General features: G+C 39.5%; 1 protein-coding gene across 1 annotated transcript; it reads left to right on the top strand.

Annotated features, from left to right (window-relative positions):
• Positions 1 to 2,592: 2,592 nt before the first annotated feature.
• On the top strand, positions 2,593 to 20,667 carry alg6 (ALG6 alpha-1,3-glucosyltransferase). The gene is made up of 14 exons (XM_085386792.1): positions 2,593 to 2,775; positions 3,013 to 3,097; positions 3,388 to 3,477; positions 3,702 to 3,790; positions 4,005 to 4,087; positions 4,475 to 4,539; positions 5,830 to 6,015; positions 8,309 to 8,444; positions 11,551 to 11,636; positions 13,011 to 13,095; positions 13,287 to 13,357; positions 14,437 to 14,505; positions 16,840 to 17,032; positions 19,673 to 20,667. Exons 1-14 carry the CDS (start codon positions 2,694 to 2,696, stop codon positions 19,868 to 19,870), a joined length of 1,518 nt encoding a protein of 505 aa, XP_085242918.1. The 5' UTR covers positions 2,593 to 2,693; the 3' UTR covers positions 19,871 to 20,667.
• The last annotated feature ends 599 nt before the right edge of the window (positions 20,668 to 21,266 follow it).

Here is a 21,266-nt window from a genome sequence, read left to right on the forward strand (position 1 = left end):
GGGGGGGGGGAATCTGAAGACCTATACACAGAAAACTGAAAGAGAGAAATTATCACTGCCCGTTGAAGTTGCTACAACTCTTAAGTTCAAAGTGCGTGAGGTAGATTAAGAAGGAATATTTTATAGAGAAATTGAATTAATATCCAACATAATGCACTTTATTTTTCACAGTACAACCTTTAAAACCAAAAACTTACAATTACTGATGTTACACTATGCTGCTTATGCGTGATCAATATTAGCTGCTAGAGCAGTGTATAGTCATCTGTAACTCTGTATGAGTTTTAGCTTTCAGGTTTGGGACTCAAGCCCATGCACAAACTGTGGGATGCTAAAGTAAAACAAAAACATCCTGTAGCAGGTTGGGAAATGACATCACTGCAAACAATGATGCATGAAAAATAGTTCAATTTGTCCATTCACTGAAACCCAAGTAAACAGTTGCACAGGAATATATAATAGTGATTTGTCCACTTGCACTGAGGCTTGTTAGAGCTCATGAGCCCATTTAAATCCTCCTTTCTGTCCCACCGAAAGGCAAAAATGGCTGTTGAACTTCATTTGCATTTAGTTTTTATCTGTCTTGTCCAAGTACACAAATTTAGTGTTTAAGAGTGTAATGATGCTGCAATCTCAGAAGCCAAAATTCCACATTTTGCAGGACCCTATGAGGGTGGATGTGTCTTTAACATACCAGAGAAGTCTCTGATCCATGCAGAACATTAAACATCTGGGTGATGATATTGTTCAAAGTAAGCTGTTAAAGTGCAAACCATGACCTTTGTTTCAGAGAGTGACTGCCAAGTATAACTGAAAGACTGAACCAGACTGATACAACACCCCTCTGGACGTAGGCTTTCAAAGCCTAGCACAGAATTGAAATGCTATTAAGTGCACACAAATAGTGCAGGATTTTTCCAAATGGCAATTAATTATGCACTCAAGAATGAATCTGAAAAGGTGCAGGACTTCTTTATCATCACAATTCCCAAATAAGACATAATAGGAGAAATCTCTATGAAGTTCTGGATTTGTTGATCCGGCTTGACTTGCTGTAGCAAACATGACTGTTGACATGATAGACTTTAGTGACATTGGGAAGCAAGGCCTAGGCCTTTAATAATAACTAGGTCATCCTGCACCACAAGCTATAGCCTTCTCCTGGGCGGAGATTACAGACAGTAAATGTAGGTACAGCAGTTGCTGAATATTTAAAAAGGCATAGAGATGAAGCAATAAATGACAAAGTAAAGCTGGCGTGGCTGGGCATTAATAACTAATGGGTACCAGTGAGTTATAGGCTGCTGCTGTTGTAATGAAAGTGTCATTGCAAATCAGCAGTTGTCCGAGGTTATTATTATTTATGCATAATTGATGCCAGAACCACAAGGAACATGTCTCATCCAACAAACCCTAACACCTTGAGAACAAAGATGATGGTGTCAACAAAAGAAAAGGTCACAAAGAGAAAGACGCCCTCTGGCTTGGATTTAGCCTACAGTGTGCAGGGAAGACAAGGTAAGGATGTGATACCCATATCTACATCTGTGTACAGAAGATTAACACAAACTAATACACTAGTTAGACTGTCGCCCCTCTGCTGCTGATTATATAGTGGATTTTTCTCTGTCACTTTGATATAAATTTTGTGAAATCAGCTGTTCCTGAGCTATTTGCAAAGACTTAGAATTAAGCATTTGTTATGACAGCAACAATTTCCAGTTTGGCATGGATGCTTGCTTCTTTAATGTCCAAACTTATTGATTCCATGTGCATCCATTTTATCTGCCAATTTGTTTGTTCTGCTTCCACGTACCTCCAAATTTGCAGAAAACAACTAAATATATTATAAACTGTATAGTATTATTATGTTTTTACTTTCTTGGATATAATTTGAGATTTCAAAAATGTTTCATAGTCATATTTATATTGATAAGAAATGTTAAAATGTTTTTCATTATAAATGTAATCATGTTATGTGGATATTGTAGACTATTGGAATTGACAAATTCATATTCCTGATTATGATTGTTATGAATCAGCTGTATTGGATAATGGACACATCTAAAACCTGCAGGACACCAGCACTGGAGGCCTGGAGTTGCCTAATGCCTATGCAGTCAGCCTCGCCCCCCCCAACCCATGTTATTAAGCAATCTTAGGAGTGTTCATTTATTACCAGGCGGCCTCTAACCTCCAAATTCAGCATCAGCTGCAAAAAAAAAAAAAGCGAAAATACGGAAGAAATAAATCTTTAATAATGCATAATACCCATCATAAATCTTTTTTCAGAGATGCCTTCACTGTGCCTGGGAAATTTAGAATACATTATTCGACTTGTAACTTCTAACAAGTGAGCACAAACTGTGAGAGTAATATACCAAAAAAACTTCCTGTCACGTGTTAAAAAAAGGTCTTGGATGATCTGAAACTGGATTATTAAAACGCGTTTGATTACTGCAACAACTGAACGAATGATCGACAAAAGTGAAGATGTCAATTATTTCCATAGTATTCATGAACGCATCATAACTGTCGGTCGCAACGTCAGAAATCCAGCGACCAATGAGTAGTTGAAACGAAGACTTGGTGAGTGACGTATACAGGAAGCGAAACAGATTTCAAAAGTGTTTCAATGTACCGATTTTTATTGTTTATTTCTTCCACAAATCCTCATTTTACCGAGTAAAGCTATGCAGACGTGGAGTCTCGTATCAATTTGCGTGTTGCTTTCCATTATTGCGAGATGGGGAGTTTCGCTAAATTCATATTCAGGTAGGAAAATTGTGGAGGTCGGCGTTTAAACACTACTTTCCCTTGGTACAGTGCTGTTTATACTAGTCAAAACAATGCTTTCAAATTGTTTTAACCGTATCAGAGTGACTCTTTCGGTAGTTAGCGTCCACTCAGTGATTTAAAAACGTGTTAGCGCGGGTGTGTTGTGTGGTGGCCATTCGTTCATGATGCAAGCTTCATAGTATTCACACTAACGGCTCAATGATTTTCCACCAGGGGCGGGGAAACCTCCCATGTTCGGCGATTATGAAGCTCAGAGGCACTGGCAAGAAGTGACCTACAACCTCCCCATTCAGGAATGGTCAGTCTAGCACCTCCCGGTGTTTATTCACAGGACCTGTTTGTAGTAACTGGGTCTTATTACAGGTCATGGATTTGAGAAATGTACTGTGACACTCAAGACGCACATTACTGACATGTGCTGTTCCTGCTCTTGTGTCCAGCTTACAAGTTTGAGATGGATTGATGTGCGAAACATTAAATACGGATAACATCAACAACAGTTTTTCCTATATACAGTACACGCTACATTGCTTATGTAGTATGAAACAGTTTTGTTGATGAAACTATGTGATCTTTCTGCTCCCCCAGGTACTTCAATACTACAAACAATGACTTGAACTACTGGGGTCTTGACTATCCTCCCCTCACTGCTTACCACAGCTGGATCTGTGCTTATCTGTAAGCCATTTGGATTATTTAAAAAGGATCTTTCACATAATATTTGAATGTTAATTTAGGAGAGAGACAGAACAAGAGTGAGCATACCATGGGAGAAATGTTAAGGTATAGTGATGTAATAACACAGCTGCCCACTTTTAGGAACCAATAAAGTTAAGTATTTGTACATTTTCTGTAAGGAAAAAGAAAAAAAAATCAAAATACATGCTTTGTTGTTTCTGCAGAGCCAAAACAATAAACCCTGAATGGGTGGAACTCCACAAGTCCAGAGGTTATGAAAGTACACAGCACAAGCTATTCATGAGAACTACAGGTACTGTAACTATGAGAGGTGAAAGAAAAAGAAAAGCATTCATAATCCATGTCTACTTCATATTTACAGCAATGTTTGTGGTTATACCTGCTTAGATATTATGCCCAAATCACTGTAATCATTCACATCATTGTATACCCATGGACCTTTTCTGTTACTTTGTATAACGTAAATTTGAGATCATGCAGTCTGTATTTTTTTCTTTTTGTTTCAGTGTTAGTTGCAGATTTGTTGATATACATCCCTGCGGTGGTTTTATACTGTTTATACCTGACTGATGGATCCTCTAAGAAAAAGGTCAGAGACGAGCTGAGCATGAAATGATTAGTTTTCAGTTAAAGACCCAGACCAGCCCATTTTCTCTCAGTCTGGGAACCCACCCTTATTAAAACAGATTACAGCACTAGACCTCCAAATTGGGAAATTATGGCGTCATTATTGTAAGTTAATCTGGTTATATGATGTTATTACATTTCCAAGAAGTTATTACAGTTCAGCTGGTCTTCATACATTTACAGTGCAGTCAATTTGAAGGGATCATTTCTAATGTTTTGACGGTGTCTTATGTTATCAAACAGTGAAAGAGGAATTGTAGTTAAACAAGCTTCTCACAGGATTTGATTTTAAAAGGTTGTGTTTTTACTGCTGCGTTGAATTAAAATGTCTGTCCTTTTCCCTTTTTAGGTTTCCGTTATGTTCTGCTTTCTACTGTACCCAGGATTAATTCTCATTGACTACGGACATTTCCAGTATCCTTTATGCACACGTGCATTCCTATTATAAATTGTATTCTTGTATATTATATGTACCATTAAGGTTGTCCTGAATGTAATTAAATTGAATGTAATATGAAATAATGACCTATAAAGGTATCACACTTGAAAGCTCCAATCATAATAAAGTGTAGTGAGTTATATTTAAATGCACTGCTCTAAAACAGATCAAATCTCAATGGGAAAAAATCATGCTGGATATCTATAACTGATATGGACTGGGTCATGTGTTAGGAGTGAAATTTGTGCTCCTTGCACAAAGGAGCAGACACTGGCCCTGCTGGTCGGTTAAGGACCTACGGTGCTGTCCAGCTCTCCTAGAGTAACTGCCTGTCTCCTGGAATCTCCTCCATGCTCTTGAGACTGTGCTGGGAGGCAGCAAACCTTATGTCATTGATGTGCTGTCCTGCAGGACTTGGACTACTTGTGCAACCTCTGTAGGGTCCAGGTATCACCTCAGGCTGCGAGTAGTGATACTGTCCCTAGGCACATACAAAACTAGGGGAAAAAATAATCTCAGTGACCTGTAAAACCTTTCCTGTTTTTGGGGTTGTCTCATTGTTGCCCCTCTAGTGCACCTGTTGTTAATTTCATTAACACTAAAGCAGCTGAATTAACAACCACTCTTCTACTTAACTGACCAGATCAATATCCCAGACGTTTAACTGATTTGATGCTGTACTCTGATTAAAAAGTGTTTCTTTCTTTTTTTTTAACACTGTATATATTTGCAGCATCTTTTGAGTTTAGTTCACTGAGAAACAGAGATTTAAGCATTTAAAATATTTTAACAACATAAAAATATACATTTATTTTACTGACTTACGTAACATAACTTTAAAAAAAAAGACAAAAAAAACACAGCTTGTCCCATGGGGCAGATTTAGCACCACAGCATATCTATGGAAACGCTGAACAGCTGATCCTAGGATGGATGTGGAATTTCTGCATTCTTTATTATTCAGATTTCCTACATACAGTAGGTTCAATAGGATTAAAAACATTTGTTGTTCTGGCTTAAAACAATAGATTTACAAAAACAGTTTGAAGAGATGAAGAGCGCACCAGCTGACCAGGCTGTTATTATTGTTATTCAGCCACTGCCAAATACAACAATGAAAAGCTGACGATGTGCACACTATGCAGCAGAACTGACCTCAGGATCAGCAGCTATTTTCTGGATCGCTTGTTATACATCTGCAACATTAAGTTGTTTAGCTCCAGAAAATTGCCCTTCCAGACCAAAATTAACCTTAACGGTATCAGGTACAACGGAGTGAGCCTGGGTTTTGCCCTGTGGGGGATTCTGGCTTTGGGTCTGGGCTGGGATGTGTTGGGCTCCATGGCTTTCTCTCTGGCTCTCAACTACAAACAGATGGAGCTGTACCATGCTTTGCCTTTCTTCTGTTACCTTCTGGGAAAGTGCATCAAAACGGGCCTGATGGGCCGAGGGTGAGTCTTATTATTTCCTTCCATAATGAAGATGATTGTTTTTTGCACTGACGCATAGTCCAGATGTTCATCTCCAACCTCACCCACAATTTTAGCACTGATTAGATAATAGTATGATTCTTAGTATGATTCAAGGGTCCAGTTGGGGTCCATTTTTCTTGGCCTTCAGACAATAATTCTGATTGCTACAGTGCCAGACAGGACAGGCAAAAAAAAAAAAAGATAATAGTATGATTCAAATACTGTAAGCTAAAATGATGAGAATGGTTACTTAACAAATCCCAGTGTTGTGCATTAAAGCAATTTCCAATATTTTTAGGTGTTTTCTATGTGTAATACATTTCCTTATGTTGGTAAACAGCCTGTTATCAACAGGATTTTCTGAAAGGGTTACATATAAAATAAAGAAATGTCCTGTTTTGTACGGGTATACTTGTGACTTTTAATTTTTGTACCTGCATTCTAATCAGTCTAGTCTTTTTGGGCCACTTAAAATGTCTCGGTAGAGCTGTGATGTTATTTTTGTTGCAGTATCTGCTGCCCTCTTGGCCAGATCTCTCTTAAAAATATTTAAGGGTGAAACTGATTTTAGGTTCTATCTTGTAACAAGACTGTTCTTTCTGGCTCAAAATGGCTTGATATCATTAATAAGTGATATGTTTGACAGATCATAGCCCAACAAGTTATTTACAGCAGTTATGGGGAATTGTTTTATGTCAAATATCGTAAATTACTTTTTGGAAGACAATCAATTTTAAGCACAACACTGGTAAGCATTTTAGCGTGCTGGTGGTAACATAAAGTTCACAGTGCTACTATGTGGAAGAAAAGCAACAGCATTTAAAAACAAACAAACAAAAAATCCCAATATTGTTTACTGGGATTATATTTACGGTGCTTAACAATTTTTTTAGATGTAAGGTTTATGTCATAGCTGCCCAAAATTAACAGTATTGGTAATTACCAAAACATTTTTTTCTCTAGAACATGTGCAAGCCCTTTGGTAAATGGCCTATATTTATATAGCGCTTTACTAGTCCCTAAGGACCCCAAAGCGCTTTACACATCCAGTCATCCACCCATTCACACACACATTAGCCACCCTGGGGCGCACTGACAGAGGCGAGGCTGCCAGACACTGGCGCCGCCGGGCCCTCTGACCACCACCAGTAGGCAACGGGTGAAGTGTCTTGCCCAAGGACACAACGACCGAGACTGTCGGTCTCGGTCGTTGTGACCGCATAAAAAGCACATTATTGTTTTTTGATTAATATGCCAAATTACACTTACTCATTGACATTACTCACGAGAAAGATAAGTTTCAGTTTTTGAATGTTACACTTGATTAATTTCTAAATTCTTAGAGAAGTTCAAAGTGCCGGCTCAAATTTGGGTATAAAAACCTGTATGTAGTTTGTTGTTTTCCTAATAAGTAACAATATATTTCTTTTAGTTTTAAACAGGTGATTTAATAAATTTGTTGAGCACTGTACTTTTGTTCATTAAACTTAAAAAGCAATCAAATAAGGTAACACAGAAGACTCTTTGGCTTTCCAGTTTACAGGTGGATCGCGTTTATATATATATGTGTGCATACTTGCCTTTCCCCCACACGCTGCGATCAGTGATGCCCTTCACTAGAGCCGAACACAAAATGTCTCAGGAGGACTTATAGTGATGACTGTGAAATCCTGAATGTTCAACTCTACATTTGTTGCTTGTACTCTGTGATCACTGTGCACATATGTTTCAACAGAATGCCCACACTAGATATGTAATGTCAGTGTATAAGATAGCAGTGTCCTCAGGAGTGTCACAGAATGACTGAGGTAATCAGATTGGATGCTGTTACTAGTGTGTCCAGTGTCTGTTTATCTAGTAACAATGTACCAAGGGCATTTAGTAGCAAATGGAGAGCTGGATTAGAAGGCCCGGGGGGAAGATATGTCCAGATGACACTCTGGCCATGCCCAAACTCCTCAGCTATGCCTGTGTGTGCAACTTAACCAGCAGCTTCACAGTTACAGCTGACAAGATATCCTGACCTACACTGAACACTTTCAGCTGATGCATGGCTTTCACTGCATTCCTTAACACAAGGGTCAAAGCCCAAATTTAGGACTTGCACACAGTATGTGTGAACTGTTTTCACAGACAATTTTAAAGTAAATACTAAAGCATCTGGGGGAAAGTGATTATAGGAAGTGGGGAAAGTATTAGTAATTGCTTGTTTTCATTAGTTCATTATTTATGACATATGATTATTTACTCTCCTGGTTGTCTTTTCATGTAGGCTTTTCTTGCTGGTGAGGGTTGGTGTAACAGTGTTGGCGACTTTTGCCCTCTGCTGGTTGCCCTTCCTGGCTGAACCCAGCCAGGCCATGCAGGTGGTCAGGAGGATTTTTCCCGTGGCTCGGGGTCTGTTTGAGGTAACGTGTAGTTCCTTAAATCAAAGGTTTACCAAAAAACCACATCTGACAAACATAATATTAAAAAGAAAACATGTATGCTTTTGTCATAACAACATCTGCATTCTATTTACACTATACCTGCTTCTCTTAAGCAGTGTTACTAGAAATGATAGCATACATTTTCATTGCTATGCAGATGATACCTGACTTTATCTATCCAAGCCAGAACTCACACATTAATTCGTTAAACTGCAGGAACATCTTAAATCCATAAAGATTTCTCTTTATAAATTCAGATAAAACTGAGGTTATTTTACTAAAAATCTTAGAGACTTGGTTTCTAACTAGTGTGGACGGTATTACCTTGGTCTGAATCTTGGAGCTGTTTTTCAGCAGGATATGTCCTTCAATGTGCATACTAAAAAATATTTAGGACTGCTTTCTTGCATTTTTCCAAAAATATCTCTAAAATTCGAAACATCCTGTCACAGAGTGATGCTGAAAACCTACTTTATGCATTTATTAATGGTTGGTTCTAAAAAAAAAAAATTATCCAAAATAGTATTATTGTAGGGAGGTTACTGTTGTTGTGATTTTGCACTATATAAATAATATAGAGCTGAAACGAATACTAGCCGTGTTAATCTTGAATTGAGTTTTTTAACTGAAAATGGGAAGACAGCAATTATTTTAATCAAGTATAATACAATTCCAAGTACAACCAGTGACATGTAATAAAAAGGGATGTATATGGACTTTAAAAATTTCCATTGTGGGTTAAGCCAGCGTGGGTGCAGTTATGTTTCTGTTTGATCAAAGCAAATTACTGTGATCAATATCAGCAACTTCACATCTTATGATCACTGGTAAACGACTTCTCTTTGGGCTGAGAATTACTGTGAAATGCTGTTTCCTATTAAAGGATTTATTCTACTGTTTCGAGCATTAAGCTGTTACCAATGTTAGAAACAACACACACGGCACTACTCCGCTATTGCACTGGTTCCGTACTCACAGCATGGCGAAATACCCTTCCATCCACTAGCGCTTAGCTGCTTGGAAACAGATACCCTGCAGGATCAAAGAAAACAGTGGAATAAAACTGTGAAAGGTCAGGAGATCAGTTTCACTCTATCTCCGGGAGGTGTTGGGGTTTGGGGTGTACAGTAGGAGGATAGAGATAAATCTCACTAATTTATGACCAGGTTGTTTTCGCCACCTCGTAGCACAGCCATGTTCTAGCCATACGAACCAAGGAGTCTGGTGGACGCAACACTTGAAGGCATATCAGAGCACGTCGGACAGCTGCTTTCACCTACTGACTACATCTTCGGAAAACAGACACATAAGCGTATGTTTGACTGTTTTGCAAGAACAAACGTACATGTTTGATATACCGTGGTCACCCACTTATAGCCTGGTCACTGGAATATGATATTAATTAAAAAAGTAAAGTGATGATGGCGAACAAGAATACTTGAAACACCTCCGGAGTCAGAGTGATGAAAGCGGCTGAGTTGAAGTAACTGCGTGCGTGTGACTGACAGCTCGGAGGCCAAGCTTTGCGGCTCTCGTTTCTGAAACCCTGTAACCCCCTCTTGTCCCGGTTCCCGAGGTGGAACCCACCATAAGGTGTCACGGATGTGAGAAGTAATTGAAAATTCTGCCGGGGGAGCGGCTGGCATCGAGCACCGCGGCAGTATTTGTTCAACGAAATGGTTCAAACATAATACACAGGGTGTGAGAGACACTATGCTCGCCTGTGACGACAGCACGAAGGGGGCTGCTGGGGGCAAGTTGTCCTGAACTAATTGGGAAATTGTGCACGTAAGCAGACGCCTCGGACAAGGGGACGGGGCGAGAAGGGGCGGTGGGGAAGAAGAGGGCTGGTGACTGGTGGTCCCGGTGGCTTCTGTGAGGGAGCAGTTGTAAGTTTACCCACTGAGCTGCATTCTGGCGTCTCACATTGCTGCCTGCACACAAAAATGGCACCAAATGCTTCTCCCTGTGAAATTCCATGCTAGTTTATAGGTGAAGGGGGCTGCACCGCTCTCGCTCAGCCCACCCTGACATCCATGTGTTGCCTGCTGCACTGCTGTAACAGTTATTTGGAGCAATGAGCCAGAAAGGAAGGACAGAGGGATTGGGCTGAGAAAACACAGCACTGGACGGCCCTGTGCTGCTGACTACTTTGCCATTAAGATCGGCACAGCTGTGCAGCCAGCAGCTGTAGAACAAAAGAGAGGGAAGAGGCCAGAAATAGATTTTCTAGATAGAATCACACAGTGAAAACATCCACAGCCTCTGTGATGTGTGATATCATGGCGCACACTGGTGGCTTTGGCCTCGATATCCCTGCACAACTGCTTAAGCACTTAAATCAGCTGAAGCACACACAATGAGCTCCTCATCTGATATCAGCTTTAAACCGCAAGTACTTTTCAGCTGGTATTAAAGAGGAAGCTTCACGCATACCGTGTACTGTATCGTATATATAATTTCAGTCATCTTAGAAATGAGGCACATTATTAACAAAAGTGACACTAATATGAGAAATTGCACGACTTTTGATTAATAATGATAATAGTAAATAATGTAAATGTTTACATGCTTATTTTTTCCATAACTTCCTCTGGATTCAGCCTCCCAAAAATGAGAATTTGCTACTTCTTTTTTGTTTCAGATATATATATATTTTAAATTTTTATAGCCGTATTTTGGATTATAGTTTAAAAATATCCATTCATGCTCGAAATTATGTCTTCACTTTTCCAATGCCTGACATTTATCAGCAAAGCAACAAATCAAAAAGATAACAGCTATTGTCAGAAAATAGAATTCAAAGAAAGTTATTGGCTTAATATATCGACTTCATCAAACTTGATCCCAAAACCCCAAGGTTACAAATAAGCCCCATGCTTTTCCTGACAGGAGAGAAAATGTATGATGGAGGGTTATGAATAAACGTCATCCCACAGAGGAATTTTGTTACACTTTCTGAGAAGGAATAATTTCTTAGAACAATTAATTCTTTGTGTTTCCTGCCATTTTCTATTTGACCAAGGTGTGTGTGTGTGTGTGTGTGTGTGTGTGTGTGTGTGTGTGTGTGTGTGTGTGTGTACAGGATAAAGTGGCTAACACATGGTGCAGCCTGAACACCCTGATAAAGATCAGATCCATTTTGTCAGGTGACTCTCAGCTCTACCTCAGGTGATCCCTCTATCTGTTTAACAAGTTTCACTTTATTGTACCCCCCCCCCCCCCCCCCCCCCCCCACACACACACACACACACACACACAGTTCCTCTCTCTCTCTCTCTCTCTCTCTCTCTCCCTCTGTTTGATTTTTTTCCTCACTCCTTTCATTTCCTGAAAAAACCAAGCTTAAAGACAGTGATCCAGTAGTTGGAAGTAAGGTCATCACTTACATCTCATGAGGAGCTTTTGAACATAAAGTCATTGATCTCTTTGAAAATGTGGTGACAACATTTTAAAACACCCGAGAAATATTGAAAAGACTCAATCGATGTGACGGCGAGGTTTTATTTTTTGTTTGTTTTAGCATAATTATGGATCTTGTGTGCAAATGTAATTCTAATGTAGGTATGAAAGAGAAGCTGATTCTCCGCATACATTAGAAGTTATCTTGACCAAAAGTTGGGGTCCTGTGCAGCCACGCTTAGAAAAACTTTTTGCAACAGTTGCGTCGTGGTGGAGCCTGCTTAAATAACCCAGCACGCTAAATTTAGGAGTCCTGCGTTCGCAGCACGGACACGTTTCTGCCAGACTGCTAAGTCTGGGGATCAAGTTAGACTTCTTTTACTGTCGTGCATTTGAAACAAATGAAAAACACTGCTGTCTTTATGGCGCTCAGGGTGGATTGCTAAATGCTCTGCTGTGGGTGTACATAAAATGAATCAGCTGTGTAAAGTCATACAGCTCCATCCAGACAGCAAATGCCCTACACATAGCACACGAGTAGCACACTTGCTTTCATACACAATAAATATCCACTTACAGGTCTGCCATTACTCTTGTGTATATTGTACATGTACACTTCTTTCTGTCTTCTATGATTTGTAGTTTAGTTAGTTGACACCTCAAACTAACTCGCAGCCTGACCTTTCAGCACATTTATACACACTGACTCCAACACGTTTTTTTTCTCACGCTTCTACCCCCAGAAGGTGACAATTGAGGGTTACTGCCTGGTAACCCTCAGCAGGGGCCATTATTTTGGTCCATTACAGCACTGCACACAACTTGGTTACAGATCAGAGGGCTGTCTAAAAAGAACTGTGGCATGAACTGAGAGTTAAATGCTGATATTCATACAGTGCCAATTAATGAAAACAAATCGTGCTGTTTTTATGTATTTTGTTGCCTTGGTAAAATAATGTATTAGGAAAGTCTTCATGAAAAACATTTCCATGCATCCACGTCCACTCAGTTCATAAGACTTGCATACAAACCTTGAAATGTCATGCAAATGCAATTGAGAATAACATTGCCTACATAGCACAGGTGATACTGTTTTGTTTTTTCCTTCAGTAACTTCATCTTCCATCTTCATTTGTTTTTCAGTCTTGCCTGCACTCTCCTGGCGGTTCTACCTTCCTGTATCAGGCTATTAACAAAACCAACCTTCTGGCACTTTAAACTGGCTTTGGTGAGTGTTTTTGGCATTCAGCATTTTTAAGCCAGTGAGGTTTATCATACATAAGTATCATATTTAATTTAACAAACCCAGTTTCTTTTTTGAGAAGACGATCTCGAATATGTTTCTCTTCCTTCCCTTTGTAATAAAAAGTGTAATATTAAATATAGCAGTTTTACTGATAGCCCCAATGTCACTTTAAGGTCAATTCATCCCTGGCGTTCTTCCTCTTCTCCTTTCAAGTCCATGAGAAGTCCATCCTTTTGGCTGCCTTGTAAGTACAAAGAAGATAATTGTAACTTCTTGAGGTTTGTCTCATTGAGTGACAAATGTAAATGGTACTTTCTCTGTCTTGTAGCGATATCTGAAATATTCATGAGTATAGATTTAATTTCTACTCACAAAGGAGCCATTCGCCTTGTCAAATCTCAGATTATGTCGTACAGAATTCTAATGGTTTCAAATCATGTTCGCTTTGTAAAAATGACGTCATCCTCCTGCTGTACCCCCAGATTTCTTTTTAAGTACCGAGAAGTTATTCACCTCTGTCAACACAGATAGGAACCCTGCTTCCACTGCCATGATTTGTGCTGTGTCAGAGCTGGGTCATATTTAACAGGGTGAAAGCAGCACTAAAAGAAGTGAGGTGTGTGTGTGCGTGCGTGCTTCATTATCATTTACCTCCATATGTAGAAAGCTGTAGGTGGGGTGAAAAGCCTGGGATAGATTTGACAGCGAGGGATTTGGTTCCTAGATCTGGGCTCATCTATTAATCTAGATTAGGGTAGATTGTTGCTTTATTAACTATTGAGTTATATCTCCCACCTGTCCTCCTGAATCAATCAGTAATACATGTCCAGGGATTAGGAAAGAATGGTAGGCGGCAGCTCGGGGTGTTGTTTGCGCAGGATCAATTATTGGGCTGTAACAGGATCACCGAAGAGCACTGACTGTAATTATGGGATCGGGGACTGATGGAAAGTGCCCCCCTTTGAGCAGAGTGTACAACTTGCACTGAAGCGAGCTAGCAAGTTCAATTAGCAACAGGCTTAAACGCATATGAACACAGATGCATGTGCATGTGACGCATGCGGTCATAAATGTATCATTGCAACTTCTTGGCAAAACATTGGCAGTTCTTCAAATGAAAATAGAAAACTTAGCTAAAGTGTAAAAGATGTATTCTCGAATAAAATAATGTGGTACAGCAAAGACTGACTGACTTGTAAATACTTGTAAGTGGATGTTTGATCAGCTCAGTAGCTTTAATATTCTTTTCACTCTAGTCTTGTCTAATCGCAAAAGTCACGGCAGTCTGTTTAATATTGAGTTCATCTGAATTTCTTTTTCTAGGCCTGCCTGTCTCCTGCTGAATGACCTCCCCTTGATGGCCCTTTGGTTCCTACAGGCCTCGACATTCAGGTAAGAAGGAAAGTCTTTTGAAATCACTGACAACACACAAAGGTTGGAAGATTAACATATAAAAACAGGCGATCTGTTGTTAGATTTGTTTCTAAATCTTATTTACTGCAACTTGGATAATGGAATAATAGAGTTATGCAATTATAGTTATTTTTATGATGGGAAAAGGTTCAGCAATTATAATTGCTTTAAAATGTCCCGTTTGATTTGCTTGCGTATAAATCTGGTGTCCGGCTGTTGGGTGCTGTTTCTTGTCATTTCTTTTACTTTGTTTTCTATCTCTTATTTAATGAGAAACATACAAAAATTAACCTGAAAAGTTAAATGGTGTGCTGTGTGGGTTGGAGCTAAGCACCATGAATGGAAAACACAAGTAGTGCTGCAAATGCTCCATCTAACTTTCACCAGCTGTTGTTAAATTCTTCCGGCAGCACTAATTGTTGTGCGTGTGGTTTAGTATAAGGATATCTGGGGATTACACTGCATAGTCTGCATGCCTGCTGTCTAAGTGTGTGTTGTGTAGGGACAGGAGGTCATTCTGTAGCTGCTCCCCTGTACAGTCTGCCTTGGACTTTCACATTATCTGCATCCTCTCCAGACTAATTTAAAAAAGAAAAAAAATACATCTTTTGTTAGCAGAACTGGCTGAATGGATGGTCAAGCATGACCACTTTACGGCCACTGAATGCAGCCAGTCAGTGTAAATGGAGGAAGTGTTAAACATTTATCTACTGAATAGAAGTTTTTTTGTTTGAGTCCAAATCTGAATAAGTAGTTTTTTGTCTGGGGAAAGGTTTTTATAAGCTGGGGCGTTGTGTGATTCACTGTGAGTCAACTGTTGTTCTTGCCCATGCTCCTCTACTAAACTAAGATAAGCTCCTCGTTGAGGGTTACTGCCTGGTAAAAAAAAAAATAAATAAATAAATAAAAAAAAAATAAAAAAAAAATGACAAAGGATGAACTGAAGCTCTGCCATCACGTAATGTCGCATACTGCTGTTTCTGATGTCATTTAAAAAAAAAAAAAAAAAAAAAAAGATAAGCTCCTCGTGAATTACAGAGCCATCTCTCCCTGGGAGATGCATGCACATACAGGCCTGCAGGATAAAAACTGTTTGACTTACTGCTGCACTTAACAAACTTTGCACTCAACTTAATGATGTTGATGGGTATGAAACTCTGTCGTGCTCTCCATCAGCTGTAGGATCAAACTTGATTTATTTTCTAACAATCATTTAAAAATCTGATATTGTCCCTTTTCTTTTCAGTTCAGTTTAATTTAATTTAATTTAATTGCATTTTATTTCTATAGCACCAAATTTACGAGAACAGTTGCTTTGAATTGTAAGGTCACCATAATACAGAGAAAACCCCAAGACTCAGATGAACGCTACGAGCAAGCGCTTGGTGACTGTGGGAAGGAAAAGCTCCCTTTTAACAGGAAGAAACCTCCAGCAGAACCAGGCTCAGGGAGGGCCAAGCATCTGCCACGACTGGTTCGGGGTGAGAGGAGGAAGACGTCCTGTCTTCCTCCTCTGATACACACATTTATACACTGTGTGTATAAATGTCCAGCTGTACCTTGCATGTAAAGGCAATAGCTATAATATCTTCATGATATAAGAATCACGTGTGATTCTTGCTTTTGGGGCTATATTACATTGAACTAACCAAAGACATCAGCGTGAGTTCATGCCCATCCTCAGAACTTTTCTGTCTTTATACAGGTGCAAATATTTTTGTTTGTAGAGATACAAAGATGCCAAGAATGAAAAAGAATGTGAGACTTGGGGGTGCTTTTAATAATAATAATGGATTGGATTTATATAGCGCTTTTCAAGGCACCCAAAGCGCTTTACAATGCCACTATTCATTCACTCTCACATTCACACACTGGTGGAGGCAAGCTACGGTTGTAGCCACAGCTGCCCTGGGGCAGACTGACAGAAGCGAGGCTGCCATATCGCGCCATCGGCCCCTCTGGCCAACACCAGTAGGCGGTAGGGTAAAGTGTAAACGACCAGGACAGAGAGCCCGGGGATCAAACCGGCGACCTTCCGGTTACAGATGCGCTTCCCAACCCCCTGAGCCACGGTCGCCCCGTGGTGCTCTTCACTTTGTATTCGTGTATTGGAACAGGACCATCCAGAGACTTGATGCTCATTTTGGTCTGAACTACACACCTGTGAATTTTCATAGCTATATTTTGCTATTGCTATGTGTGCAGTAGGTCCTGCTACAGTAGTTGAAACTGATTCTGCCATGACAACAGACAGACAGGCTTAAAATGTAATAAAATCTGCTATGCTTGTCCTTTTCCTGTCTCTGTGTGCAGCATGCTTCCTTTGTTCCTGAAGGACGGCCTGCTGGTGCCCTACATTGTGACCTCTTTGGGCTTCCTCTTCTTCAGCATTTATTTACTGTCTGCACTGGATCACTGTTCAGAGGATAAACTGAGACTGGGAGCTTACAACAAGCTGTTTTATTGGGTACTGAAGATGGACCTGGCCTTTATAGTGAGATGGAAGGTCAGTATTGAAGTGCTGTTATAATAATTTACATTATAGTTCCAAATATTCACTGATTTGTTTGTTTGCACATCAAAAGAAACCATGCATATATGAAATCTTGTAACTGTTTCACATTTACTCAAGAACTGTACTTGAGTACACTTAGGGGTTCTTCCAGTGTAAGGCCTTATTTAGATGGCCCCTGTAGGGAATCTTTGTAAAGCCTGTGAAGCAGTCTACAATGTAACCGACATCGTTGCCAGCATTTATGTTTGTGCAATGTGACGTGTTAATTAGCATGTGAGCGTGTCCAGTCCATTTGTTTCAATAGAAAGAAATGAACTGCTGGATCCTGAGTCCTGGGTCCTGACTTTTTGTTATGGCCATTTTTTTTCATAGGTAGACATATTTTTCTTTCAGGTTTTTCCATTTCTTTCTACATTCCCTCACATCTATGGCGACAGTCCTTATTCCTTATATTGAGACGATGATTGTTATGCTTTCGCTAATTTTTTAAAAAACTGCGTATGCGAAAATGCACTGGAGGAATTGATCGTACTGAACAGGTCAATCAAAATAGTTGCCTGCTCCATCGACGTGACGTGTAGTTACATTTCCATATCAGGTGCATGTCAGGTTACACTGAGGGTTTCAGAGCGGTTTGCAGTAACGTAGCTACAGTGCAGATTTCTCACTGAAGATCCCAATAAGATTCTTCAACCTTCTAGTTCACTACATATTTCACACTCACACATTTCAGTTATAGTTACAAATCGCTTGAATGCACGTATTTCATTAAAATATGATTCACTGTTACCAGTTGCACTAAATAGTAGTGTGAAGAATTAAAATCTAGACATTAAATCAAAGTTAGTAAATGTCAGTTTGTTAAGTCAAAGAGCATTGATTTTGGCTGTGTGTGGTGCTGTCCCACAGATGGGGTTAACGTTTATAATTATGGCTGCTGTTTTAGTTTGTTGCTACTAAAGGTTATTAAAGGTCATTCAGATTAAATTAGACTTTGACCTAAATACAGATTTCGCACAAGAAAAAGCAGGTAAAACTCCAGCACAACCCAATATGAACAATTTTTCATTAGCTGGATTTAACGCTTTATCTTTTAAGTGTGGTTTCGTTCATGTTGTGTGCTTGCTTATAATAAAGGCTCGGCTTTGCAGTTGGCAAACAAAGACATGTTTTCTCTGTTACATAGTGGGTGGAGGATGTACAGATGATACATTTGTAGTAAGAAGAGTGCTGATATCAGGGTCCCAGTGGCACTAGACCTAAATTGCAACTGTGTGAGAAGACATGCCCGACTGTATAAATAAATATCATGTGCTGGTGTAAGCTGTGTAAGCTGTCCAGGGATGAACGCTGCTGCCAACCAAAGAATTATTTATCGCTTATTTAAGTTTCCATAGCGTCTGAAGTGGCTTCTCTGCCGACCCCTTAGCGACAGGGGCACTGGTGGGGTGTCAGAGATTAGGAGAAGGTGTATTTTTATAGCACGTGTCATTAACACAGGTTTGCCTAGATATATTTATTTACACAAGCAGCATAAATAGCGAGCCCCAATGATGGGGATAAGGTTTCATGGGTTTTGGGCGGCTGGGCGGTTGGCAGGCCCGAGGTGCTTCCTGCACCTCACAGACTGATCTTTGGGTCATAAACCGCAAGCAGATAGATGAATGATGTGACGCTCACCATCACATCTGTTTGCAAATCTGTAACGAGATAAAAAGCAGTGACCATACCTTGAAGAAAAAAAATCTAATTTGCTGTAATATGATATTGCAGACCTCGTTTCTTTATAGCACCTCTCAAGTGACTAATTTGATGTCTGTCACTTAGTTATAAATATTCAATGTCATATGAGCTCTATTTTAAATTAAATTACTAGTTTGATGTTATGTGCATAGTTAGTGTTAAGGGTAAAGTCAACAGTTTGTTTATAGCCCGGGGTAATCAGTTTTTACAAGTTTCTAAATGAAAAAATTCATTTAATAACTATTACATTTATTTTAAGAGTTCTCGACATGAAAGATTTTGACTAAAGGCTGTTATTTTGATGAATACAGCTGTAAAAGATATTTGTGTCACAGCAATATATTTTTAAGCCAAGCTCCACAAATGTTTTCCAAACATTTTGATCAGTTCTTAAATTTTTGCTTATCTGCCACAGAGATCCCATCTTTGACCAAAGGCACAAAGTTACACTTGTTTCCTCACATAAGTGTCTTTTGTCCCGTTTCCCGGCCCCCCAACTGGTCCCAACACGTGGCTGCCCCTGCTTGGTTCTGCTGGAGGTTTCTTCCTGTTAAAAGGGAGTTTTTCCTTCCCACTGCCTCCAAATGCTTGCTCACAGAGACTCATCTTTTACTCTAATATTGTAGGGTCTTTACCGTACAATATAAAGGACCTTGAAAGAGGTTTTCAGTGTAAATGAAGGCACTGGCTAAGTAACTAACTTAGTAGGTGAACTTGTTTTGTTAGACTAGCATGAGATGCTTTCTTTTATGTTGTAAAGCAGCACGTAATCCACAGTTTTTTCTGAGCCTCTGTGCTGTTTATTATGATATCAGCATTTTGCATGGTCTTGTAACTCCCAGTCTCATTTCAATGAGCCAACAATCACACTGCCTTTATCTCTTACAGTTCTACATCAGCATTGCAGCCATGGTTGGCCTGAGCATCGCAGCCGCAGTTCTGATCGCTCCGCCCCATCTGCCCGACTTGTTCCCAGTCTTAATATCTACTACAGCTTTCCTGCATTTTTTGGGAACTTTTATACATTTCAACGTGGTTCAGTTCAGTGAGCCTCCCAGCAGAAAGAGCCAGAAGAAGAGCAACTAAGTCACACCACAGGTGAAGGTGTTGATCTGATTTTACACCAGTGAAGTCAACCTTACCCACTGAGGTATATCTGCTTTTAAAGTGCATGAGGCCTTTTACCCATGCCTTTGTGTACAAAATACAAAATAACACAAGTGCTCATTAAAGAGTTGGATAAATGGCATTTCAGAAGAATTGTGACATGAAATGAAAGGAAATTGTGGTATTTTTCAATGTGGACCAATGAATTTAGTGCAATTCAAAGACAAATCTTCCATGTTGTCAAGGTCACGAAATGTATTTTGGCTAAAAATGATATAGGTTCATGTGAAATTAACCTACCTTGTTGAATTATTTGCTCAGACTACTCATAAATTACCAAAAAAATACACAATTCCTGGCTAACCTGGCATTGTATGGCCTATACTGACTTATAGGCCTGTATGCCTTGGCCACAGGAGGTAGACACAATAACATAAACACCTGCTGTAATGTTTCCTTTTCATGGGGACCAGAAGTGTTGGTCTAATTTTATGGCAACTATTGACACCAAAGTTTGTGGTCATGTGTAATCATATTATGAACAGTTTCTGTTATTTTATCCACATTATGTCCTTGAGGTGGTGGTAAAGATGCACCTGATGTGCTGCACTCAGGCCTGCCAATGCTGATATCCACCCATTCATGTGAACTTTTTATTGAAGTTCATCGAACTGTTTTTTCACTGTACATTTTTGCCTAATATTAAAGCTGTTTTGTACAAATGTAGTTTTTGCGAAAATAAATCAAATTTACCAGCATCCTAAAAATGAACATCCGCTTTATTGCCACATTGTTCAATGACTTGATTCAAAGCAGCTTCGTATAAACTGTCTACATTAAGCATGTTGCGTGCTAAATCACCCCTAAAGGTCTGGCAGAGAGAGAACCAATTATTGGACAGAAATTATATCTTTCCGAGCCTTTACTCAACATCATTAAATATTCATTACGAGCCCTTGATACTACAAGTGTCCTGCACAAAAGACCCGTACATTTAAAACAAAACCAGTGACGGGAGAGGCCTTAAAATAAGGATGATGGAAGGTGACATATCTGAACATAATGCTATAAAGTTGAAATACCACAGAAAAAGGTACAAGCAATTTCTATATCCAATCTCTCTGCTAGTTAATGACGGGCATAAAAAAATCCATTACAACTATAAATGTTATCAGGTCAGCCAGGGTTGCCTGTGCATCTGAGGCTCCGGGCTGGCGGCCAATAAAGGGCTGCAGGGACAAATAGGAGCCCAAGATCTGAGTTAATAGTTACTACAATGGGGCGTGAACACAAGGGGCCAATTAGTGGTGGTGTGAAAGGTGTTGGCTTGCTCTTTTTTATAACATTTGCTTATTTTTTTTTAATTATTTTAAAA

This window comes from Rhamphochromis longiceps, linkage group LG17 (assembly GCF_057381845.1).
Source record: "Rhamphochromis longiceps isolate RC_006_pf linkage group LG17, R_longiceps_female_GT1.1, whole genome shotgun sequence".
Taxonomy (NCBI): domain Eukaryota; kingdom Metazoa; phylum Chordata; class Actinopteri; order Cichliformes; family Cichlidae; genus Rhamphochromis; species Rhamphochromis longiceps.

Bases quoted from the DNA above. Each gene is read 5' to 3' on its own strand.
- alg6 (XM_085386792.1), top strand. From the start codon at position 2,694: ATGCAGACGTGGAGTCTCGTATCAATTTGCGTGTTGCTTTCCATTATT. The intron at 3,478-3,701 runs GTAAGCCATTTG...TTGTTTCTGCAG, and splicing joins AGCTGGATCTGTGCTTATCT to AGCCAAAACAATAAACCCTG. The intron at 13,358-14,436 runs GTAAGTACAAAG...TTCTTTTTCTAG, and splicing joins TCCATCCTTTTGGCTGCCTT to GCCTGCCTGTCTCCTGCTGA.